General features: G+C 44.9%; 1 protein-coding gene across 4 annotated transcripts; it reads right to left on the reverse strand.

The window, feature by feature from the left end:
- Positions 1 to 736: 736 nt before the first annotated feature.
- On the reverse strand, positions 737 to 21,093 carry LOC124126202. 4 transcript variants are annotated; one of them, XM_048382849.1, is made up of 7 exons: positions 21,060 to 21,093; positions 19,044 to 19,287; positions 15,708 to 15,929; positions 14,830 to 14,904; positions 12,777 to 12,848; positions 5,831 to 5,903; positions 739 to 2,495 (listed from the first exon to the last, which is right to left on the reverse strand). In XM_048382849.1, the coding sequence occupies exons 2-7, from the start codon at positions 19,107 to 19,109 to the stop codon at positions 2,428 to 2,430; spliced, it is 576 nt and encodes a 191-aa protein (XP_048238806.1). In that variant the 5' UTR covers positions 19,110 to 19,287; positions 21,060 to 21,093; the 3' UTR covers positions 739 to 2,427. The 4 variants fall into 4 exon arrangements, with proteins under 4 accessions (XP_048238808.1, XP_048238809.1, XP_048238806.1 ...); XM_048382851.1 differs by lacking the exon at positions 21,060 to 21,093 and having other exon boundaries at positions 737 to 2,495; positions 15,708 to 15,982; positions 19,044 to 19,317; XM_048382852.1 differs by lacking the exon at positions 21,060 to 21,093 and having other exon boundaries at positions 737 to 2,495; positions 15,708 to 15,966; positions 19,044 to 19,109.
- Positions 21,094 to 21,687: the final 594 nt, after the last annotated feature.

Raw genomic sequence — 21,687 nt, forward strand, 5'->3', positions numbered from 1 at the left:
ATTTCGGAAGAATCTCCAAACTACATTTCGTCGGTAGTGTTCATGTTTGTGTGTCATCCGTCATTCCGTTGTCTGTGTCTCGCTGGGTATTCCGAGGCAGGCAGGTGTGCGGGTCACGTGTGCGGATCACGTGGTCACACTGCGTTATCTGCTTCAGTGTGTACAGGATATTGTGCTCATGCTATCAATCACTGGTCTGTCTTGTCAACACACGATCCGTGATATTGGTGCTTGCGACGTTTACAATATTCAATCGTTCACTCAAGTGAGTGTGTCAAGTAATATATATTTATAATATACACACGTGCTGCATTCCCAGGCCAAACAGGGAATCGAGAAATGATGTGAAGGTCTAGTTCTCACTGTACAATTTGCCACGTCACGCACGTGCAGTAACGTATTCAAACGTGCTTAAAACTATCCCTTTGCCCGTTAGATATAGGTGAGGTGAGGTGAAATTGGGTTTAACGTCGCGTCCAGGATTATTGCACTTATATAGCGACGTGCATGCATGTGTGTGTGTGGCTGCTTGTACTAGTTCGGACTGATGCCGATTTATAGTGCTAGCCCACTGAGATACCATGCCGCAGTTTAACATGAATACCCCACTCAGACACAGTTTACTGACTCCGAGCCGACCAGTCCTTTGTTTGAGGCCCTTAATGCCGAGCGCCAGACAGGGTAACAACAAGTACCATCTTTTAACGTCTTCTGGTATGACGCGGTCTGGGATCGAACCCCGGACCTTCCGCTCTCCGGGCGGACGCTCTACCACTAGACCACGGAGGCGGTCCCAGTTAGATATAAATAAAAGCGACAAAAATAATTCCATAATCATAAGAAATCTCAACTAAAACAGAATCCCGGGAACGAATCTGACTATATCATGAGCATGTGTTTATGAATCACTGTCAATAGTGATGATACCGGGCGAAAATGTGAGCGTACCCTGCCCCACCGGTGACGCCTGTCACAAATACACGCAAAGGCAAGTCATGTGTTGAAAAAATACGGGAACATAATTGATGGCACTAGTTAAAATAAGGAATTGCATCAAACATTATTTTTGTCACTGATCCGTCAAATTTGGATACACATTCGGAATACACACAACAGAGAAACAATGCAATCAGCATGTGACGTCACAGTTGACCTAGTTAGCACTTCACAACGACAGTGAGATTCCTGGTGGTCAGAGGATAAATCTGTGTCACGCACAAATAAATATATGTAACCGAAAATAGTACTTTGTATTTTGATTTGATACACATTCGGCCTCGTGGTCTACACGTGTCCATTCAGCACGGAAACCCCGTGCAGTCTTCTAATAACATACTTAATTAACTCATAATACTGACACAAAGGGAATAACACGTGATTTCATTCCAGCCATATCCATCTTCCCGAGGCAAGGGAGTTAACTGAAGTCCAGTTTCCACCCTTGCCGAACTAGGCTGGAATTTCTGGGCCCGATCGTAGCGCCGACAGTGGCTATTACGACTCGTGTCCCTTCTATTCCCTCCAATTGACCAATAATTAGATTCCACCTCTCATATCACTTGCATTTGCTTCAAACAAATTGGCGGTCAAGTCAAGACGATCTGATCGATGATTAAGATATACTTTGTAATAACACGAGTCTTACCCCACGAAGTGCATCAAATCACGTGAGCACCTTCATTAAAGATTTGGAAAATATATGTCATTACGGGTCACGTAAGAACGACATTTTCATCCGACCAATCAAAGCGTCGCTTACCAGATCATGAAAGTGACAGTCAGAATGTGTTTTCTAATCATGCAACCTCGAAATCGTTAAACGTCTATCTCTAGGGATACACATGTAAACGACATTAGACATTCCGGAGTGTTCGTTTGTTCAGTTTTCAAAATTTTAATCGAGAACTGTGTCAACATATTTTTCAAGCGTAGTCTGAAATGGAAGTCGAAAGGTTAGAACGAGTGCCCTAAAGCTCGAGAAAGCTGCTTTCTCATTGGCTGATATCGACTTCTTGTTATTCGTTTCAGTGGTCGGTCAAAGATCGCAAAAGGTCGTTTAACGTGACCCGTAATGGGATGTCCTCAGATCTTTGTTAAGCGACAGCGAGAACTTATTGGATCTGATTTAATGAGAATGTCGCCCAGTTTACGCTACACACCAATTACAAGTCCTGCAGTCGACCGAAATATGCACGTTGAAATCCATGTTGTTTAAGAACCGGATGTCTAGTTCGTAACGCGGTTTTGATTGGACTATGCATAGACTCGTTAGTCCAGCCAAAATACAACTCCATAATTGCAGCCTTGTTCGGCAAGGGTGGAAACTGGACTTTTACAGTCAGTTAACTCCCATGCCTCGGGAAGATGCGCCATATCTGATTCCGTGGACTTGTTGATGAAGTGAAGTGGGCGCCCAGCTCATGGCGGCTACCGGTAGCTGTTCCGTCTGAAGCTTGGCGGGGGACGCTGAGATTTGTCTGTCACGTTACCTTCACCTGGTGAACACAGACAACAACATTTACAATCTGCTAGCCAAATATGACACCGTATACGGCAACTAAAGACACCATAGCTAATATTATTGTGCCTCAAAGTGAGATTGACCAATCAGAGAGAAGAACTAATAACCCCACAGGAGCCCGTATACCGTCGGTAAAAATCCAAGATGGTTGTAACTGACCTAATATGAGACAGAATACCGTCAGTAACAGCCATCTTGGATTTTCCAACACCCACCTCACATATTTCACATGAACATTCGGGTACTGAAATTCTTTATTTGACACTGTTTAACACAAAGACGTTCGTGAATTTATTGATAAAAAGATGATAATTAAAATTGTCAACAAGGTTTGGCCTCTAAGGTTTGAAGAGTAGTCTCCCTTTGACCCTTAACGTCAACGTACGGTTGTAAGTGTCAAGTTTCCATTTTGACATGACACGTGCGATATGGATATCAGAAAGTGTAAACTTTTCGGCCTAATAAATTCGTTATGGTGTCTTTAGTTGCCGTATACGGTGTCATATTAGGTTAGCTGTAAAGAATATTGGGCTCCTAATATGACACCGTATACGGCAACTAAAGACACCATAACTAATCATACGAGCTCGCAACGCATACATCGCAAAGAACAATGAAGAACGACGCGTGGTCTATGACGTCAGCACTGATCCCCCTACTGCGTCAACAATGGTGAAGGAGAGGATTATTTAATTACATTGTCACACAGTGTACATACGTATAAGATAATACAAAACGTTCATCAATGTAATTTGTCCGGCAAAAATGTCCTACGAGAAACCAGAATCCAAATATATCAATAATAAAAGCACGTGATTTGTGCTAATATTTGTATTTGTAAATTGCGTGGATTGTACAATTCCGACTATATCACGAGCATGTAGTTATGAATCACTATCAAAGTGATAATACCGGTGTTCGCGAAAAGGTAAGCGTGTCCTGTCCCACCGGTGGCACCTGTCACCAACACATGCAAAGGCAAGTCAACTGTTCTCCCGAAAACAATATGGGAACATATAGTAAAGTCAAAATAGGGATTGCATCGGACATCATTTTTAAGTCACTTATGCGTCAAATTTGGAAATGTCCTCTGCATGTCTACTATAAAACGTTTTGACAGCTTTACTGAGGCCTTGAATGTTGTCACCTTGATCAAACAACTTCTGAACAAGAGTCGTATGACGCTCTTTAAAATATTGGTAGAAAGAGCATGCACGCATCTCAAAAGTTGCGAAATGTAAACACCAAAGGCTGGAGCTGCTGGAATATTGCTCGACATGAAGTGAAAGTTGACTGTTGGAAAGTTGAAATCATCCCTCTTGTCATAGTCGTGTGTTTTGTAACTCTGAATCTCCATGCATAGATCTAAACATGAAACAGGTGAGGCGGTCTCACTGGTCTCCTTTATCTCCAGTTCAGGTGGGTAAATTAGTGGAAGGGAATTAGCTATTTGATTGTTATTGAACGATAGAAGATCACCGATATGCCGGAAGCTTAAGTTAAACTTCGTGGCCAAATTACCTTGTTTTGACTTTGCCAATCCGAACAGAAATCCCGATTCATACGCAGGAAGAAACAGATCCGCAAGAAGGGGAGCACAATTGTCGCCCATGGGGATGCCTACTTCTTGCCTAAATGTCTTACCCCCAAATGTGACGTAGATGTAGATACAATCATTATAAACTGAAAAATATTCTATTGCGCAGTGAATTAGATTAGCAGCAGCGGGGAGGGGGGAAACAAGCAGATTATTCTGCATTATTGATGTGGTCTGGTCAACTGGTGTCTCGGCTGCAGTCACTACGCTTCATTGCCGGCGTCAACAGACGTGACTTGTATTACCTCAAACACGCTGTTGGTCCGTTGAACTTAGTCATTCCTTGTTTAAGAATTAACTTCAATATATTGTAAATCCGCGTACAAACGAAAAGAAAAACATATGAAAGTCAATTCTTATAAATAAATGCGTCCAGAAACTTCACAGATTGAGTACACAACAAGTCGACATGAGCGACATCTTTCCGCGCCATTATGCAACATAAGCTCCGCCCATTCTTTATGATGGTCGTGGCCTAATCCTTTTTGATTATCCAATTCTACATTTTGATTGGCCCGCTTGCGGTATTGAATCTACGTTTAACAATGATTATGGTAAAGGCAATTTAAGCACATAAAGTATTATTTAAAAGTACGAATTTTTTAAACCTGACCGTCAGGTAGTAACGCAATAATCAATTATAGCTGGAGCAAGTGTGGCAATATATTTCGTTTATGAATATTTTCCGTTTTTATGATCATAGATTGGATTTGATCTACATTTTGCAAGGCGAGGTATTTACTTCCCCAAAAGAACAAGCAAGGCACGCGCAGCTCGCGTTGATGAATAACTACCCTCAACATAATACCTGGGTCCGTACCTGGGTCCGTATTTATCAATTCCGGGGTAGAACAGGTCTTCAGCAACCCATGTTTGCCGTAAAAGGTAACTATGCTTGTCGTAAAAGGCGACTAACGGGATCGGGTGGCCAGTCTCGCTGACTTGGTTGATGTCATTTATTCCAATTGCGTGGATCGATGCTCATGATATTAATCACTGGATTGTCTGGTCCAGACTCGATTATTTACAGACCGCCGTCAAAAAGCTGGAATTTTGCTGAGTGCGGCGTTAAACATCAAACCTGGCGCCGTATTTATCAAACAACTACGAAGGATACGGTGACTTGTGAGGGAGTCAAGCGTTTGGAAGATAACCCTAGAGATAGTGGGTTGGCTCAGACCATGGTCATCACCATTACACATTTGAAATTTGCCAGTAGCAAGATAGCGCAAAGTGACAAGCACCTTGGTAACGCAGGACACGGCACAACTCCGCTGCGTAATGGGACTCAACTCCTGCTCAAGTATATCACAAATATAAACAATACTGTTCCTGTCAAAGCTGTAGCGCTGTATCAGTTCATTATCATCTAATGAATGTAGTATATCTCTTCTCTCATTAAATATTCTTGGATTACGTCTGGCAGCCATTTTGTTTTCCATGACTCAAGTCAAATATATATGATTTAAGTCTGGCAAGGTGAGTCTTAACGGTTAAGTAAAAGAAATGACAAAACTTAAGTCTGTTTTTTGTTAAATATGACTGAAGTTTTTTCACTAAAATTAAGTAAAGTTTTTTAACTGACTTAAGTTTTATTTAAGACTTAAGTTGTTTGATAAATACGGCCCCTGTTGCTTACTTTAGTATAGACGACCAGGAAGAAACTGCTGTTGGCGAGCTACAAAGCCACGAGCTATTGTCTACATACTCACGTGGTGTTGGGTGAACCTTCTCATGCTCGCGCAGGGACGAGATGACCACAACGGACAGGAAGACGGTTATGCCCTGGAACATGTATAATCAGTGCGACATCTGCTCATCGTGTTAGCAATCCATTACACAGTTTAATCATGTTTTGAAACGATAGCGTCTTCTAGGGGTATCCGGCAATACGGCCTGTAAGGACGGGTGTGCGCACCACCAAAAGAAACGCGAATATCACACATGCTGGTTAATATATGAAGACTTACTCATATTCAAGCGATATTAGATTGAATTGATGCACAAACGAACATACTGGTATGTTGTGTGAACCGATGCTCATGGACGCATCACATGTGACGTCATAGATCCTTGAATCGAGATGTACAATTTGTCTCGTGCAGGATTAACGTGTAAAGGTTGGAAATCACGTGCAGCATATCCTGATAAGGATAAAGACACAGTGGTAACACTTGACTGATTGTCACTTTTGCCATTAAGTGGTACACATAGGAAACATCTCTTCTTAACGTACAGGGCGGTCGGGTAGCTTAGTGGTTAAAGCGTTCGCTCGTCACGCCGAAGACCCGGGTTCGATTCCCGACATGGGTACAATGTGTGAAGCTCATTTCTGGTGTCCCCCGCCGTGATATTGCTGGAATATTGCTAAAAGCGGCGTAAAACCATACTCACTCACTCTTAACGTACATACTTCTCTATATGTTTCTATGGTTCGCGTTTCTTTTGGTGGCGAGTATACAATCCCTACAAATTACTGTTGCATGAAAAAATAAGACAAATCAATGTATAACACATACTGTTCTCGACTCAATGCGTGATTGACTTACAACTTCACATCCCATCATTATAAAGGCATATGTCCACGTGTACAAAACACACATTAAACAGAAAGGTAAATGAATAAAAGGTAAGAAAGTATCAGAAGTAGCGTTAGCCGTATATTTAGAACTGTGTTGTCCTGCATTTGGCGACGACAAAACTAGCAGTTGTCCCTCGGAGTTCTGGGGCACGGACTGCCCTGTCTTCTAAGACACCGAAATTCTCTGTACAGAGTTACGTCCCTTGTGCACGACAGAAACCTGTGATCGTGGGTTCGAATCCTGGTTCGTCCAAGTTACGTTTCTAAGCTTGTCAGCACCATACCCGTGCTCGTGGGTGAGTGAATGAGTTTGGTTTTACGCTGCTTTTACCAATATTCCAGAAATATCACGGCGGGGGACACCAGAAATGGGCTTCACACATTGTACCCATTTCGGGAATCGAACCCAGGTCTTCGTCGTGACGAGCGAACGCTTTAGCCACTAGGCTACCCGACCACCCCCCTTGCTCGTGGGTTTCACTAAAGTGGTAAACGTCTGAGGCCTGCATCGCTTCGGGCTTTGAAATACTGTTAAACGCCACACACTCACTCACTCCTTCACTCACTCACTCACTCACTCACTCACTCACTCACTCCTTCACTCCTTCACTCACTCACTCACTCACTCACTCACTCACTCACTCACTCACTCACTCACTCACACACTCACTCACTCACTCACTCACTCACTCACTCCTTCACTCACTCACTCACTCACTCACTCACTCACTCACTCACTCACTCACTCACTCACTCACTCACTCCTTCACTCACTCACTCACTCACTCACTCACTCACTCACTCACTCACTCAGCGGAGTTTAAGGTTGCAAAAGTGATTGTAACTTCCTTGTATTAGCTTGCATACATTTATATAGATATATTAGCCTATATTTCCTTCGCGGTACATACCGTTAAAGCAAATGAGTTAATTTGAGCATTAGGGGCGGTCGGGTAGCCTAGTGGTTAAAGCGTTCACTCGTCACGCCGAAAACCCGAGTTCGGTTCCCGACATAGTTGCAATGTGTGAAGCCCATTTCTGGTGTCCCCGCCGTGATATTCCTGGATTATTGCTAAAGGCGACGTAAAATGATACTCACTGATTGAGGTTTTAACCTGCACACACCAGGAGTGACGTGTTAACCTGCACACACCAGCAGTGACGTGTTTACCTGTATTGCACACACCAGGAGTGACGTGTTTACCTGCACACACCAGGAGTGACGTGTTTACCTGTATTGCACAGACCAGGAGTGACGTGTTTACCTGCACACACCAGGAGTGACGTGTTTACCTGTATTGCACAGACCAGGAGTGACGTGTTTACCTGCACACACCAGCAGTGACGTGTTTACCTGTATTGCACAGACCAGGAGTGACGTGTTTACCTGCACACACCAGGAGTGACGTGTTTACCTGTATTGCACACACCAGGAGTGACGTGTTTACCTGCACACACCAGGAGTGACGTGTTTACCTGCACACACCAGGAGTGACGTGTTTACCTGCACACACCAGGAGTGACGTGTTTACCTGTATTGCACAGACCAGGAGTGACGTGTTTACCTGCACACACCAGGAGTGACGTGTTTACCTGCACACACCAGGAGTGACGTGTTAACCTGTATTGGACACCAGCAGTGAAGTGTTTACCTGTATTGCACAGACCAGGAGTGACGTGTTTACCTGCACACACCAGGAGTGACGTGTTTACCTGTATTGCACAGACCAGGAGTGAAGTGTTTACCTGCACACACCAGGAGTGACGTGTTTACCTGCACACACCAGGAGTGACGTGTTTACCTTCACACACCAGGAGTGACGTGTTTACCTGTATTGCACACACCAGGAGTGACGTGTTTACCTGCACACACCAGGAGTGACGTGTTTACCGGCACACACCAGGAGTGACGTGTTTACCTGTATTGCACACACCAGGAGTGACGTGTTTACCTGCACACACCATGAGTGACGTGTTTACCTGTATTGCACAGACCAGGAGTGAAGTGTTTACCTGTATTGCACACACCAGGAGTGACGTGTTTACCTGCACACACCAGGAGTGACGTGTTTACCTGTATTGCACAGACCAGGAGTGAAGTGTTTACCTGCACACACCAGGAGTGACGTGTTTACCTGCACACACCAGGAGTGACGTGTTTACCTGCACACACCAGGAGTGACGTGTTTACCTGCACACACCAGGAGTGACGTGTTTACCTGCACACTCCAGCAGTGACGTGTTTACCTGCACACACCAGGAGTGATGTGTTTACCTGCACACACCAGGAGTGACGTGTTTACCTGCACACTCCAGCAGTGACGTGTTTACCTGCACACACCAGGAGTGATGTGTTTACCTGCACACACCAGGAGTGACGTGTTTACCTGCACACACCAGCAGTGACGTGTTTACCTGTATTGCACACACCAGGAGTGACGTGTTTACCTGTATTGCACACACCAGGAGTGACGTGTTTACCTGTATTGCACACACCAGCAGTGACATGTTTACCTGTACACATCAGCAGTGACGTGTTTACCTGTGTTGCACACACCAGCAGTGATGTGTTTACCTGTATTGCACACACCAGCAGTGACGTGTTTACCTGTATTGCACACACCAGCAGTGACGTGTTTACCTGCACACACCAGGAGTGACGTGTTTACCTGCACACACCAGGAGTAACGTGTTTACCTGCACACACCAGGAGTGACGTGTTTACCTGCACACTCCAGCAGTGACGTGTTTACCTGCACACACCAGGAGTGATGTGTTTACCTGCACACACCAGGAGTGACGTGTTTACCTGCACACACCAGGAGTGACGTGTTTACCTGTATTGCACACACTAAGAGTGACGTGTTTACCTGCACACACCAGGAGTGACGTGTTTACCTGTATTGGACACCAGCAGTGACGTGTTTACCTGTATTGCACACACCAGCAGTGACGTGTTTACCTGCACACACCAGGAGTGACGTGTTTACCTGCACACACCAGCAGTGACGTGTTTACCTTCACACACCAGCAGTGACGTGTTTACCTGTATTGCACACACCAGCAGTGTCGTGTTTACCTGTATTGCACACACCAGGAGTGACGTGTTTACCTGCACACACCAGCAGTGACGTGTTTACCTGTATTGCACACACCAGGAGTGATGTGTTTACCTGCACACACCAGGAGTGACGTGTTTACCTGTATTGCACACACCAGCAGTGACGTGTTTACCTGTATTGCACACACCAGCAGTGACGTGTTTACCTGTATTGGACACCAGGAGTGACGTGTTTACCTGTATTGCACACACCAGCAGTGACGTGTTTACCTGCACACACCAGCAGTGACGTGTTTACCTGCACACACCAGGAGTGACGTGTTTACCTGCACACACCAGGAGTGACGTGTTTACCTGCACACACCAGCAGTGACGTGTTTACCTGTATTGCACACACCAGCAGTGACGTGCTTACCTGCACACACCAGCAGTGACGTGTTTACCTGTATTGCACACACCAGCAGTGAAGTGTTTACCTGTATTGCACACACCAGCAGTGACATGTTTACCTGTATTGCACACACCAGCAGTGAAGTGTTTACCTGTATTGGACACCAGCAGTGACGTGTTTACCTGTATTGCACACACCAGCAGTGATGTGTTTACCTGTATTGCACACACCAGCAGTGACGTGTTTACCTGTATTGCACACACCAGCAGTGACGTGTTTACCTGCACACACCAGCAGTGACGTGTTTACCTGTATTGCACACACCAGGAGTGACGTGTTTACCTGTATTGCACACACCAGCAGTGACGTGTTTACCTGTATTGCACACACCAGCAGTGTCATGTTTACCTGTATTGCACACACCAGCAGTGACGTGTTTACCTGCACACACCAGCAGTGACGTGTTTACCTGCACACACCAGGAGTGACGTGTTTACCTTCACACACCAGCAGTGACGTGTTTACCTGTATTGCACACACCAGCAGTGTCGTGTTTAACTGTATTGCACACACCAGGGGTGACGTGTTTACCTGTATTGCACAAACCAGGAGTGACGTGTTTACCTGCACACACCAGGAGTGATGTGTTTACCTGTATTGCACACACCAGCAGTGACGTGTTTACCTGCACACACCAGGAGTGACGTGTTTACCTGTATTGCACACACCAGCAGTGACGTGTTTACCTGTATTGCACACACCAGGAGTGACGTGTTTACCTGTATTGCACACACCAGCAGTGACGTGTTTACCTGTGTTGCACACACCATGAGTGACGTGTTTACCTGTATTGCACACACCAGGAGTGACGTGTTTACCTGTATTGCACACACCAGCAGTGACGTGTTTACCTGCACACACCAGGAGTGACGTGTTTACCTGTATTGCACACACCAGCAGTGACGTGTTTACCTGTGTTGCACACACCAGCAGTGACGTGTTTACCTGTATTGCACACACCAGCAGTGACGTGTTTACCTGTATTGCACACACCAGCAGTGACGTGTTTACCTATGTTGCACACACCAGCAGTGACGTGTTTACATGTACTGCACACACCAGCAGTGATGTGTTTACCTGTATTGCACACACCAGGAGTGACGTGTTTACCTGTGTTGCACACACCAGCAGTGACGTGTTTACCTGTGTTGCACACACCAGCAGTGACGTGTTTACCTGTATTGCACACACCAGCAGTGACGTGTTTACCTGTGTTGCACACACCAGCAGTGACGTGTTTACCTGTATTGCACACACCAGCAGTGACGTGTTTACCTGTGTTGCACACACCATGAGTGACGTGTTTACCTGTATTGCACACACCAGCAGTGACGTGTTTACCTGTATTGCACACACCAGCAGTGACGTGTTTACCTGTATTGCACACACCAGGACTGACGTGTTTATCTGTACACACCAGCAGTGACGTGTTTACCTGCACACACCAGCAGTGACGTGTTTATCTGCACACACCAGCAGTGACGTGTTTACCTGTATTGCACACACCAGCAGTGACGTGTTTACCTGTATTGCACACACCAGCAGTGACGTGTTTACCTGTATTGCACACACCAGCAGTGACGTGTTTACCTGTATTGCACACACCAGCAGTGACGTGTTTACCTGTATTGCACACACCAGCAGTGACGTGTTTACCTGTATTGCACACACCAGGAGTGACGTGTTTACCTGTATTGCACACACAAGGAGTGATGTGTTTACCTGTTTTGCACACACCAGGAGTGACGTGTTTACCTGTATTGCACACACCAGGAGTGACGTGTTTACCTGTATTGCACACACCAGGAGTGATGTGTTGACCTGCACACACCAGGCGTGATGTGTTTACCTGTATTGCACACACCAGGAGTGACGTGTTTACCTGTATTGCACACACCAGGAGTGACGTGTTTACCTGTATTGCACACACCAGGAGTGATGTGTTGACCTGCACACACCAGGCGTGACGTGTTTACCTGTATTGCACACACCAGGAGTGACGTGTTTACCTGTATTGCACACAGCAGCAGTGACGTGTTTACCTGTATTGCACACACCAGGAGTGACGTGTTTACCTGTATTGCACACACCAGGAGTGACGTGTTTACCTGTATTGCACACACCAGGAGTGACGTGTTTACCTGTATTGCACACACCAGGAGTGATGTGTTTACCTGTATTGCACACACCAGGAGTGATGTGTTTACCTGTATTGCACACACCAGGAGTGACGTGTTTACCTGTATTGCACACACCAGGAGTGACGTGTTTACCTGTATTGCACACACCAGGAGTGACGTGTTTACCTGTATTGCACACACCAGGAGTGATGTGTTGACCTGCACACACCAGGCGTGACGTGTTTACCTGTATTGCACACACCAGGAGTGACGTGTTTACCTGTATTGCACACAGCAGCAGTGACGTGTTTACCTGTATTGCACACACCAGGAGTGACGTGTTTACCTGTATTGCACACACCAGCAGTGACGTGTTTACCTGTATTGCACACTCCAGGAGTGACGTGTTTACCTGTATTGCACACACCAGGAGTGACGTGTTTACCTGTATTGCACACACCAGAATGATGGAGGCGAGCAGGAAGCTGGAGAGTTGCTGCCACTTGTTGTCCGGGTTCTGTTCCAAAGAAACAAAATGCCTCCATGTGAGCAGACTACATTTCATCTTTAAAACCTGCACTTTAGTTCTTTGAATGAATTCGTCTAATATATACCTGCACAAGTGTATTGTATTGTATGTTCTATCCGTTATGGCCTGGTGTAGCCAGTATGACGACTGTGCAATCATTTTACTGCGGAAACAAAGCGACATTGAAGCCGGATAAACGAATGGTTGGAGCATTCCTATGAACATTTATACAGTCAAATACCAGAATCCGGACAGTACAGGTAACAGAAGTCCGTATTAACGATGTGTGACAGTACAGACGGTATCACCTAAAACACTGTGTAACAGTACAGACGTCATCACACACAACACCGTGTGACAGTACAGACGTCATCACCTACAACACTGTGTAACAGTACAGACGTCATCACCTACAACACTGTGTAACAGTACAGACGTCATCACCTACAACAGCATCTGACAGAACAGACGTCATCACCTTCATCACCGTGTGACAGTACAGACGTCATCACCTTCATCACCGTGTGACAGTACAGACGTCATCACCTACAACACCATGTGACAGTACAGACGTCATCACCTACAACACCCTGTGACAGTACAGACGTCATCACCTACAACACCATGTGACAGTACAGACGTCATCACCTACAACACTGTGTGACAGTACAGACGTCATCACCTACAACACCGTGTGACAGTACAGACGTCATCACCTACAACACTGTGTGACAGTACAGACGTCATCACCTACAACACCATGTGACAGTACAGACGTCATCACCTACAACACCATGTGACAGTACAGATGGCATCACCTACAACAGCGTGTGACAGTACAGACGTCATCACCTACAACACCGTCTGACAGTACAGACGTCATCACCTACAACAGCATCTGACAGTACAGACGTCATCACCTACAACACCATGTGACAATACAGACGTCATCACCTACAACACCATGTGACAATACAGACGTCATCACCTACAACACCGTGTGACAGTACAGATGGCATCACCTACAACACCGTGTGACAGTACAGACGTCATCACCCACAACACTGTGTGACAGTACAGACGTCATCACCTACAACACCGTGTAAGAATACAGACGTCATCACCTACAACACTGTGTGACTGTACAGACGTCATCACCTACAACACCGTGTGACAGTACAGACGTCATCACCTACAACAGCATCTGACAGTACAGACGTCATCACCTACAACACCATGTGACAGTACAGACGTCATCACCTACAACACCATGTGACAATACAGACGTCATCACCTACAACACCGTGTGACAGTACAGACGTCATCACCTACAACAGCATCTGACAGTACAGACGTCATCACCTTCAACACCGTGTGACAGTACAGACCTCATCACCTTCAACACCGTGTGACAGTACAGACGTCATCACCTTCAACACCGTGTGACAGTACAGACCTCATCACCTTCAACACCGTGTGACAGTACAGACGTCATCACCTTCAACACCGTGTGACAGTACAGACGTCATCACCTACAACACCGTGTGACAGTACAGACGTCATCACCTACAACACCATCTGACAGTACAGACGTCATCACCTACAACACCATGTGACAGTACAGACGTCATCACCTACAACACTGTGTGACAGTACAGACGTCATCACCTACAACACCATGTGACAGTACAGACGTCATCACCTACAACACCGTGTGACAGTACAGACGTCATCACCTACAACACCATGTGACAGTACAGACGTCATCACCTACAACACCATCTGACAGTACACACGTCATCACCTACAACACCATGTGACAGTACAGACGTCATCACCTACAACACTGTGTGACAGTACAGACGTCATCACCTACAACACCATGTGACAGTACAGACGTCATCACCTACAACACCATGTGACAGTACAGACGTCATCACCTACAACACCGTGTGACAGTAAGACCTACCTGGAAGGGGGTCGGCATGCGGACGATGCTGTAAACAACGACGATGATGATAAGGATAACCTGTAGCAGAATGTACTGAAACAGAAATGACGTCATCAGTCACACAAGAGAAGTCTCAGCTGTTGCAATCTGGGGACGCCGGCAATATTCCCCCCACGATCAGCTGTACGCCTCCTGGCTTACGTCCTCAGCAACTCATCATGCTGAAAATCTGAATGTTTGGAAAAACAACAACTCATAAAATAATACTGAAATACATTGATTCACAGCAGATAGAACTGTAATTATCATACACTGTACAATAACTATGATTTAGTTGCAGGCAAGTCTAAAGTGTAACCTGCACACACCAGGAGTAACGTGCAAACAGAGGTGATTATCACTCAGACGCCATCCCTTTATGAAATATGAGTGAGTGAGTGAGTGAGTATGGTTTTACGCCGCTTTTTAGCAATATTCCAGCAATATCACGGCGGGGGACACCAGAAATGGGCTTCACACATTGTACCCATGTCGGGAATCGAACCCGGGTCTTCGGCGTGACGAGCGAACGCTTTAACCACTAGGCTACCCGACCGCCCTTATGAAATATGAAGAGTCTACCATTAAAGGCGTGGTGGAGGAAGGTCAGATTAGACCCTGAAGGTCAATGAGGCCATGCCTCCTCACGAAGCACTTATACGATATAATGAAATATGGTGTTGTTGTTGTTGTTGTTGTTGCTGTTGTTGTTGTTGTTGTTGTTGCATATCAAATGAAAGCTCTCTTCATAAGTCTCACTAACATACAATTTACCAGCAACTGCTATATACATCTTTCACACGCTATGTAAGTACAATAATCCTGGGGTCAACGTTACACGCCATTTCCCAACTTACCAAGGCCAGGGATATGCGTTTACTCTGTCGGGCGCCGAAGAAGCCAAACAGGCTGACCAGGAGAGTGACCGGTCCAGCGATCAGAAGAAACAGACTGGTGTCCGCGTACAGCTCTCTCGCCCTGGCCACGTCAGCAGCGTCCAGCTTCGTGATGGAGAAGTCCAGGAGAGGCTCCAGGGTGGACATCAACGACCCCATGATGATGAAGTCGACGCTCTTCACCTGCAGCACGGCATCAACCCAGCTATATGACGGATGTCTGTAAATAATCGAGTCTGGACAAGAGAGTCCAGTGACTGACGTCATGAGCATTGATCCACGCATTTGGGATACGATGACATTCATCAACCAAGTATGTAGATAACTGTTCCTGGACAAGACAATCCAGTGATTGGCACCACGAGCAAGGATCTAGGCAATTGGGATTATTTGACATGCATCATCCTTGTCAGCGAGCCAAACCACCCATTCTCATTATTCAATTATTACGAAAAACAGGCTGCTGAAGAATAATTCTAACCCGGATCTTAAGGGAGCTCAAATATGGGGAGGTTCATGAATCTCGTGAACGCCAAGAAGAAGAACCTGTCCTCACTCTCTTATGCTTGGTCAACTGGTGAGGAATTTTCACAATCTTTTAAGCAATATACCACCACCATAACGACGGGGACATGGTTGAAGACCTTCTTACTATGACAGAACGTCTACTTATTATGGTAGAACGTCTATTCACTATAGTCGAAAATCTACCCACTATGAAAGAAGATCTACTCACTGTCATGGAATATCTACTCATTATGAGAGAATGTCTACTCGCTATGGTTGAACGTCTACTTACTATGGCGGAACGTCTACTCACTATGATATAACGTCTACTCACTATGATATAACGTCTACTCACTATGATATGACGTCTACTCACTATGATATAACGTCTACTTACTATGATATAACGTCTACTCACTATGATATGACGTCTACTCACTATGATATAACGTCTTCTTACTATGATAGAATGTCTACTCACTATGAAAGAAGATCTTCTCACTGTGATGGAATATCTACTCATTATGACAGAACGTCTACTCACTAGAACGTCTACTCACTTTGGTGGAACGTCTACTCACTACGATATAACGTCTACTCACTATGATAGGACGTCTACTCACTATGTTGGAACGCCTACTTACTATGGTGGGACGTCTACTCACTATGAAAGAAGATCTACTCACTTTGGTGTAAAGCGTACAAACTATGATATAAAATCTACAAACTATGGTGGAATGTCTACTCACTATGGTAGAACGTCTACACACTATAATATAACGTCAACTCACTATGGTAGAACCTCTACTCACTATGATGGAAGATCTACTCACTGTGATGGAATATCTGCTCATTATGCTAGAATATCTACTCACTATGATGGAACGCCTACTCACTATGATATATATAACCTTTCATTCCTCCATAAAGTAGAGTACAAAAAAAGGAAAAAAAAAAGGTGGACATTTAAGAGAACAACATATTATTTTGCATTAAATATGCAGAATGGTAATGCTGATATATTGAGAGTTAGTTGAACACCATTTTAAACATTGGCTTGACATATTTAACACACACTCTTGCAAAGTCATTAGCATCTTTATCACATAGTCTGTAATCTGTTCAATGAGCTTTGCTGAGTCCATACCATGCAGGTAGCAGCTAAAGTCAACATCACCGATATTGATCAACTCCATCCAGAGCTGATCTACTCACTATGATATACCGTCTACTCACTATGATATAACGTCTACTCACTATGATAAAACATCTACTCACTATGGTGGAACGTCTACTCACTATGGTAGAACGTCTACTGACTATTATATAACGTTTACTGACTATGATATAATGTCCTCTCACTATAGTAATACGTCTACTCACTATGATATAACGTCTACTCACTATTATATAACGTCTACTCACTGTGATATAACGTCTACTCACTATGATATAACGTCTACTCACTATGATAGAATGTCTACTCACTATGATATAACATCTACTCACTGTGATATAACGTCTACTCACTATGATATAACGTCTACTCACTGTGATATAACGTCTACTCACTATGATATAACGTCTACTCACTATGATATAACGTCTACTCAATATGATATAACGTCTACTCACTGTGATATAACGTCGACTCACTTTGATAGAACGTCTACGCACTGTGATATAACGTCTACTCACTGTGATATAACGTCTACTCACTATGATATAACGTCTACTCACTGTGATATAACGTCTACTCACTATGATATAACGTCTACTCACTGTGATATAACGTCTACTCACTATGATATAACGTCTACTCACTGTGATATAACGTCTACTCACTGTGGTATGACGTCTACTGACTATGGTATAACGTTTACTGACTATGATATAACGTCTACTCACTGTGACATAACGTCTACTCACTGTGATATAACGTCTACTCACTATGATATAACGTCTACTCACTGTGATATAACGTCTACTCACTATGATATAACGTCTACTCACTGTGATATAACGTCTACTCACTATGATATAACGTCTACTCACTGTGATATAACGTCTACTCACTGTGGTATGACGTCTACTGACTATGGTATAACGTTTACTGACTATGATATAACGTCTACTCACTGTGACATAACGTCTACTGACTATGATATAACGTCTACTCACTGTGATATAACGTCTACTCACTATGGTAGAACGTCTACTCACTATGGTGGAACGTCTACTCACTATGGTAGAACGTCTACTCACTATGGTGGAACGTCTACTCACTATGATATAACGTCTACTCACTGTGATATAACGTCTACTCACTATGATATAACGTCTACTCACTGTGATATAACGTCTACTCACTGTGGTATGACGTCTACTGACTATGGTATAACGTTTACTGACTATGATATAACGTCTACTCACTGTGACATAACGTCTACTGACTATGATATAACGTCTACTCACTATGATATAACGTCTACTCACTATGGTAGAACGTCTACTCACTATGGTGGAACGTCTACTCACTATGGTAGAACGTCTACTCACTATGGTGGAACGTCTACTCACTATGGTAGAACGTCTACTCACTATGGTGGAACGTCTACTCACTGTGGTGGAACGTCTACTCACTATGGTAGAACGTCTACTCACTATGGTAGAACGTCTACTCACTATGGTAGAACGTCTACTCACTATGGTAGAACGTCTACTCACTATGGTGGAACGTCTACTCACTGTGGTGGAACGTCTACTCACTATGGTGGAACGTCTACTCACTATGGCTATTCCGTTGAGTACCAGGAGAGCCAGGCGACACACATCAGAGAAACTGTCTGTCTCCATGACACCGACGTCCGAAGGATGACTTCACCGCACCCTCTCACCTACATGACTCTCAAAGCTTCTGGTAAATATCAACACTTGTGTTAGTTCAGCCGAGGTTTAGGATCCAAGTCTGACTCGCTGGGCAGATTCACGGACAGTCAAATACAGCTGACGTCACGGCAGAACATATATCGGCCTGAAATAGAAGCCAAATCTCCAATGGCAATCTCCCCTGTCACACACGGCGCACGCTCGAGCATGATAACGGTACTTTCACGTTCCACAACGTCATCGTATAAATAGATCCTCAAAGTGACATATGAAGGTAATATGTGTTATCGAAGTAATTAATAGATATTAATAGATACTCATATACGAATATAGTTAGATAATACCCGCTGTGTTTACAAAGCGTTGACACTGGTGTGCTGGTTATGGGGATATACAGTTGACTATATATTGGTGCTTAGCGTGAAGATAACGGTTAATCCTTGTAATATGTCCAGCGTGGAGAGTCTTGCTGTCGCTCAAGACCCCTCTCTCCCCCTTCTCTAGTTGCTAGGACTGACAGTTATCCGCACACGTGACAATCACTCGACACCTCGATAGATTTCAGATTACACATTACGTCAGAACAAATACAACGTGTCTCTGTGGTTCCAGGATGAGGGTTCGAATCCACTGGTTCATCCTAGTTTGTCACCACCACACCACCCCACCACCACACCACCCCACCACCCCACCAACACAACACCACACCCCACCACCCCACCACCCCACCACCACACCACCACACCACCCCATCACCCCACCACCCCACCACCACACCACCACACCACCCCATCACCCCACCACCCCATCACCACACCACCACACCACCCCACCACACCACCACACCACCACACCACCCCACCACCCCATCACCCCACCACCCCACCACCACACCACCACACCACCCCATCACCCCACCACCCCACCACCACACCACCACACCCCACCACCACACCACCACACCACCACACCACCACACCACCACACCACCACACCACCACACCCCACCACCACACCACCACACCACCCCACCACCCCACCACCACACCACCACACCCCACCACCACACCACCACACCACCACACCCCACCACCACACCACCACACCATCTCATAGGCTTCAACACGTCACGATGCAGTGTTCTAAGAGGAACCTATCTGTCCTCATCATAATAATCGTACAAATGTCTGAGAAAGTTGCTATATTCAGATATGAAATAATGTTTGGAATATTCGAACCACAAGTTTTGTTTTGTTTGTTTGTTGTTTAACGCCACACTCAGCAATATTCCAGCTATTTGACGGCGGTCTGTGATTAATTGAGGCTGGACCAAACAATGTAGTGACTGACACCATGAGCATCAATCCACTTAGTTCACGACAGAAAGGATATTCTAGGGGGGAAACGGCCGAGATGATAACTGTAATTTGGACAGCTCATGCATTAATCTGAGCTGTCAAGTTTACGACCTTTAACTCGACAAGTCAAATCGTCTCCACGCGGGGAGTCTACGATACCCGATAACCCGGTTGGACAATGGCATTCATCGTAATATATTACATGCCCACAAGACAGAAACCAAGTCAGCGAGCCTAACCACCCGACCCCGTTAGTCGCCTCTTACGACAAGCATAGTCGCCTTTCACGTGCATGAATGAAACGTTAAACCGTTAAACACGTTAAACCTCTATCTAGACTTGCCTTGCTGTTGACCACCTGAGCTGAAGCAATGATAAAAAAATAAAGATATCTAGACTTGAATAGGAAGCACAGCGACGGAGGGGGTGGGGTGGGGGTGGGGTGGGAATCACTGGGGTCATGACCCCTCTTTCGTTTTTGACACGTTTTTTTTCGGTTTGCAATCAATTCAACAGACTATTCATAAGAGCGAAAAAACACACAAAAATATATATCGACCTGTCTCAAATCCTTCCCGGTGACCCCTGCTCATTCCATGCTGACGTATGTTGTTTTCCAACTACTTATCATATACACAATAATAAGGACTAAATAAAATATATCAAACCACATTTTAATTCGACAAGAGTTATGTCAACTGTATATATATATATATATATATATATATATATATATATATATATATATATATATATATATATATATTCTGCACCCACCGCAAGGGTACCCCCCCCCCCCCCCCCCCCCCCCAACACACACACACACACACCTCCCCCCTCCCGGTCAGGTGTGGCTGATAAACGTCCCACATCGCCTTTGATGTATAGTGAAATATTTCCATTGGTGGGAAGATTTTAATTATGTTCTTGTGGACCAGGGCAGCGAGGGAATGTAGATACCCTGCTGCAGGCGATAATGTCTATAATCTCTATATATCTACTGCCCGCTGTCAGACGGGGGTTTGCATTGTCACGGAGTATATGATTAAGCTATTGCTTATAAACTCTGTAGGAGAGATATTAATTGATAAAATATTGGCATAACTGCGTATTGGGCTTATAGGGACCTATAACAGTTCATTAAACGTATTGCCGTTCCGTGGTCAATATAAGCCATGACTCTACAA

Source organism: Haliotis rufescens, unplaced genomic scaffold (genome assembly GCF_023055435.1).
Source record: "Haliotis rufescens isolate VD_foot unplaced genomic scaffold, xgHalRufe1.0.p SCAF_41, whole genome shotgun sequence".
Classification (NCBI taxonomy): domain Eukaryota; kingdom Metazoa; phylum Mollusca; class Gastropoda; order Lepetellida; family Haliotidae; genus Haliotis; species Haliotis rufescens.

Coding starts and splice junctions, on each gene's coding strand:
- LOC124126202 (XM_048382849.1), bottom strand. CDS start 19,109: ATGGAGACAGACAGTTTCTCTGATGTGTGTCGCCTGGCTCTCCTGGTA. Junction 5,904..12,776: donor TTCTGGTGTGTGCAATACAG/GTAAACACGTCA, acceptor TACATGTTCCAG/GGCATAACCGTCTTCCTGTC. Junction 2,496..5,830: donor GAAGGTTCACCCAACACCAC/GTGAGTATGTAG, acceptor TGTGTTCACCAG/GTGAAGGTAACGTGACAGAC.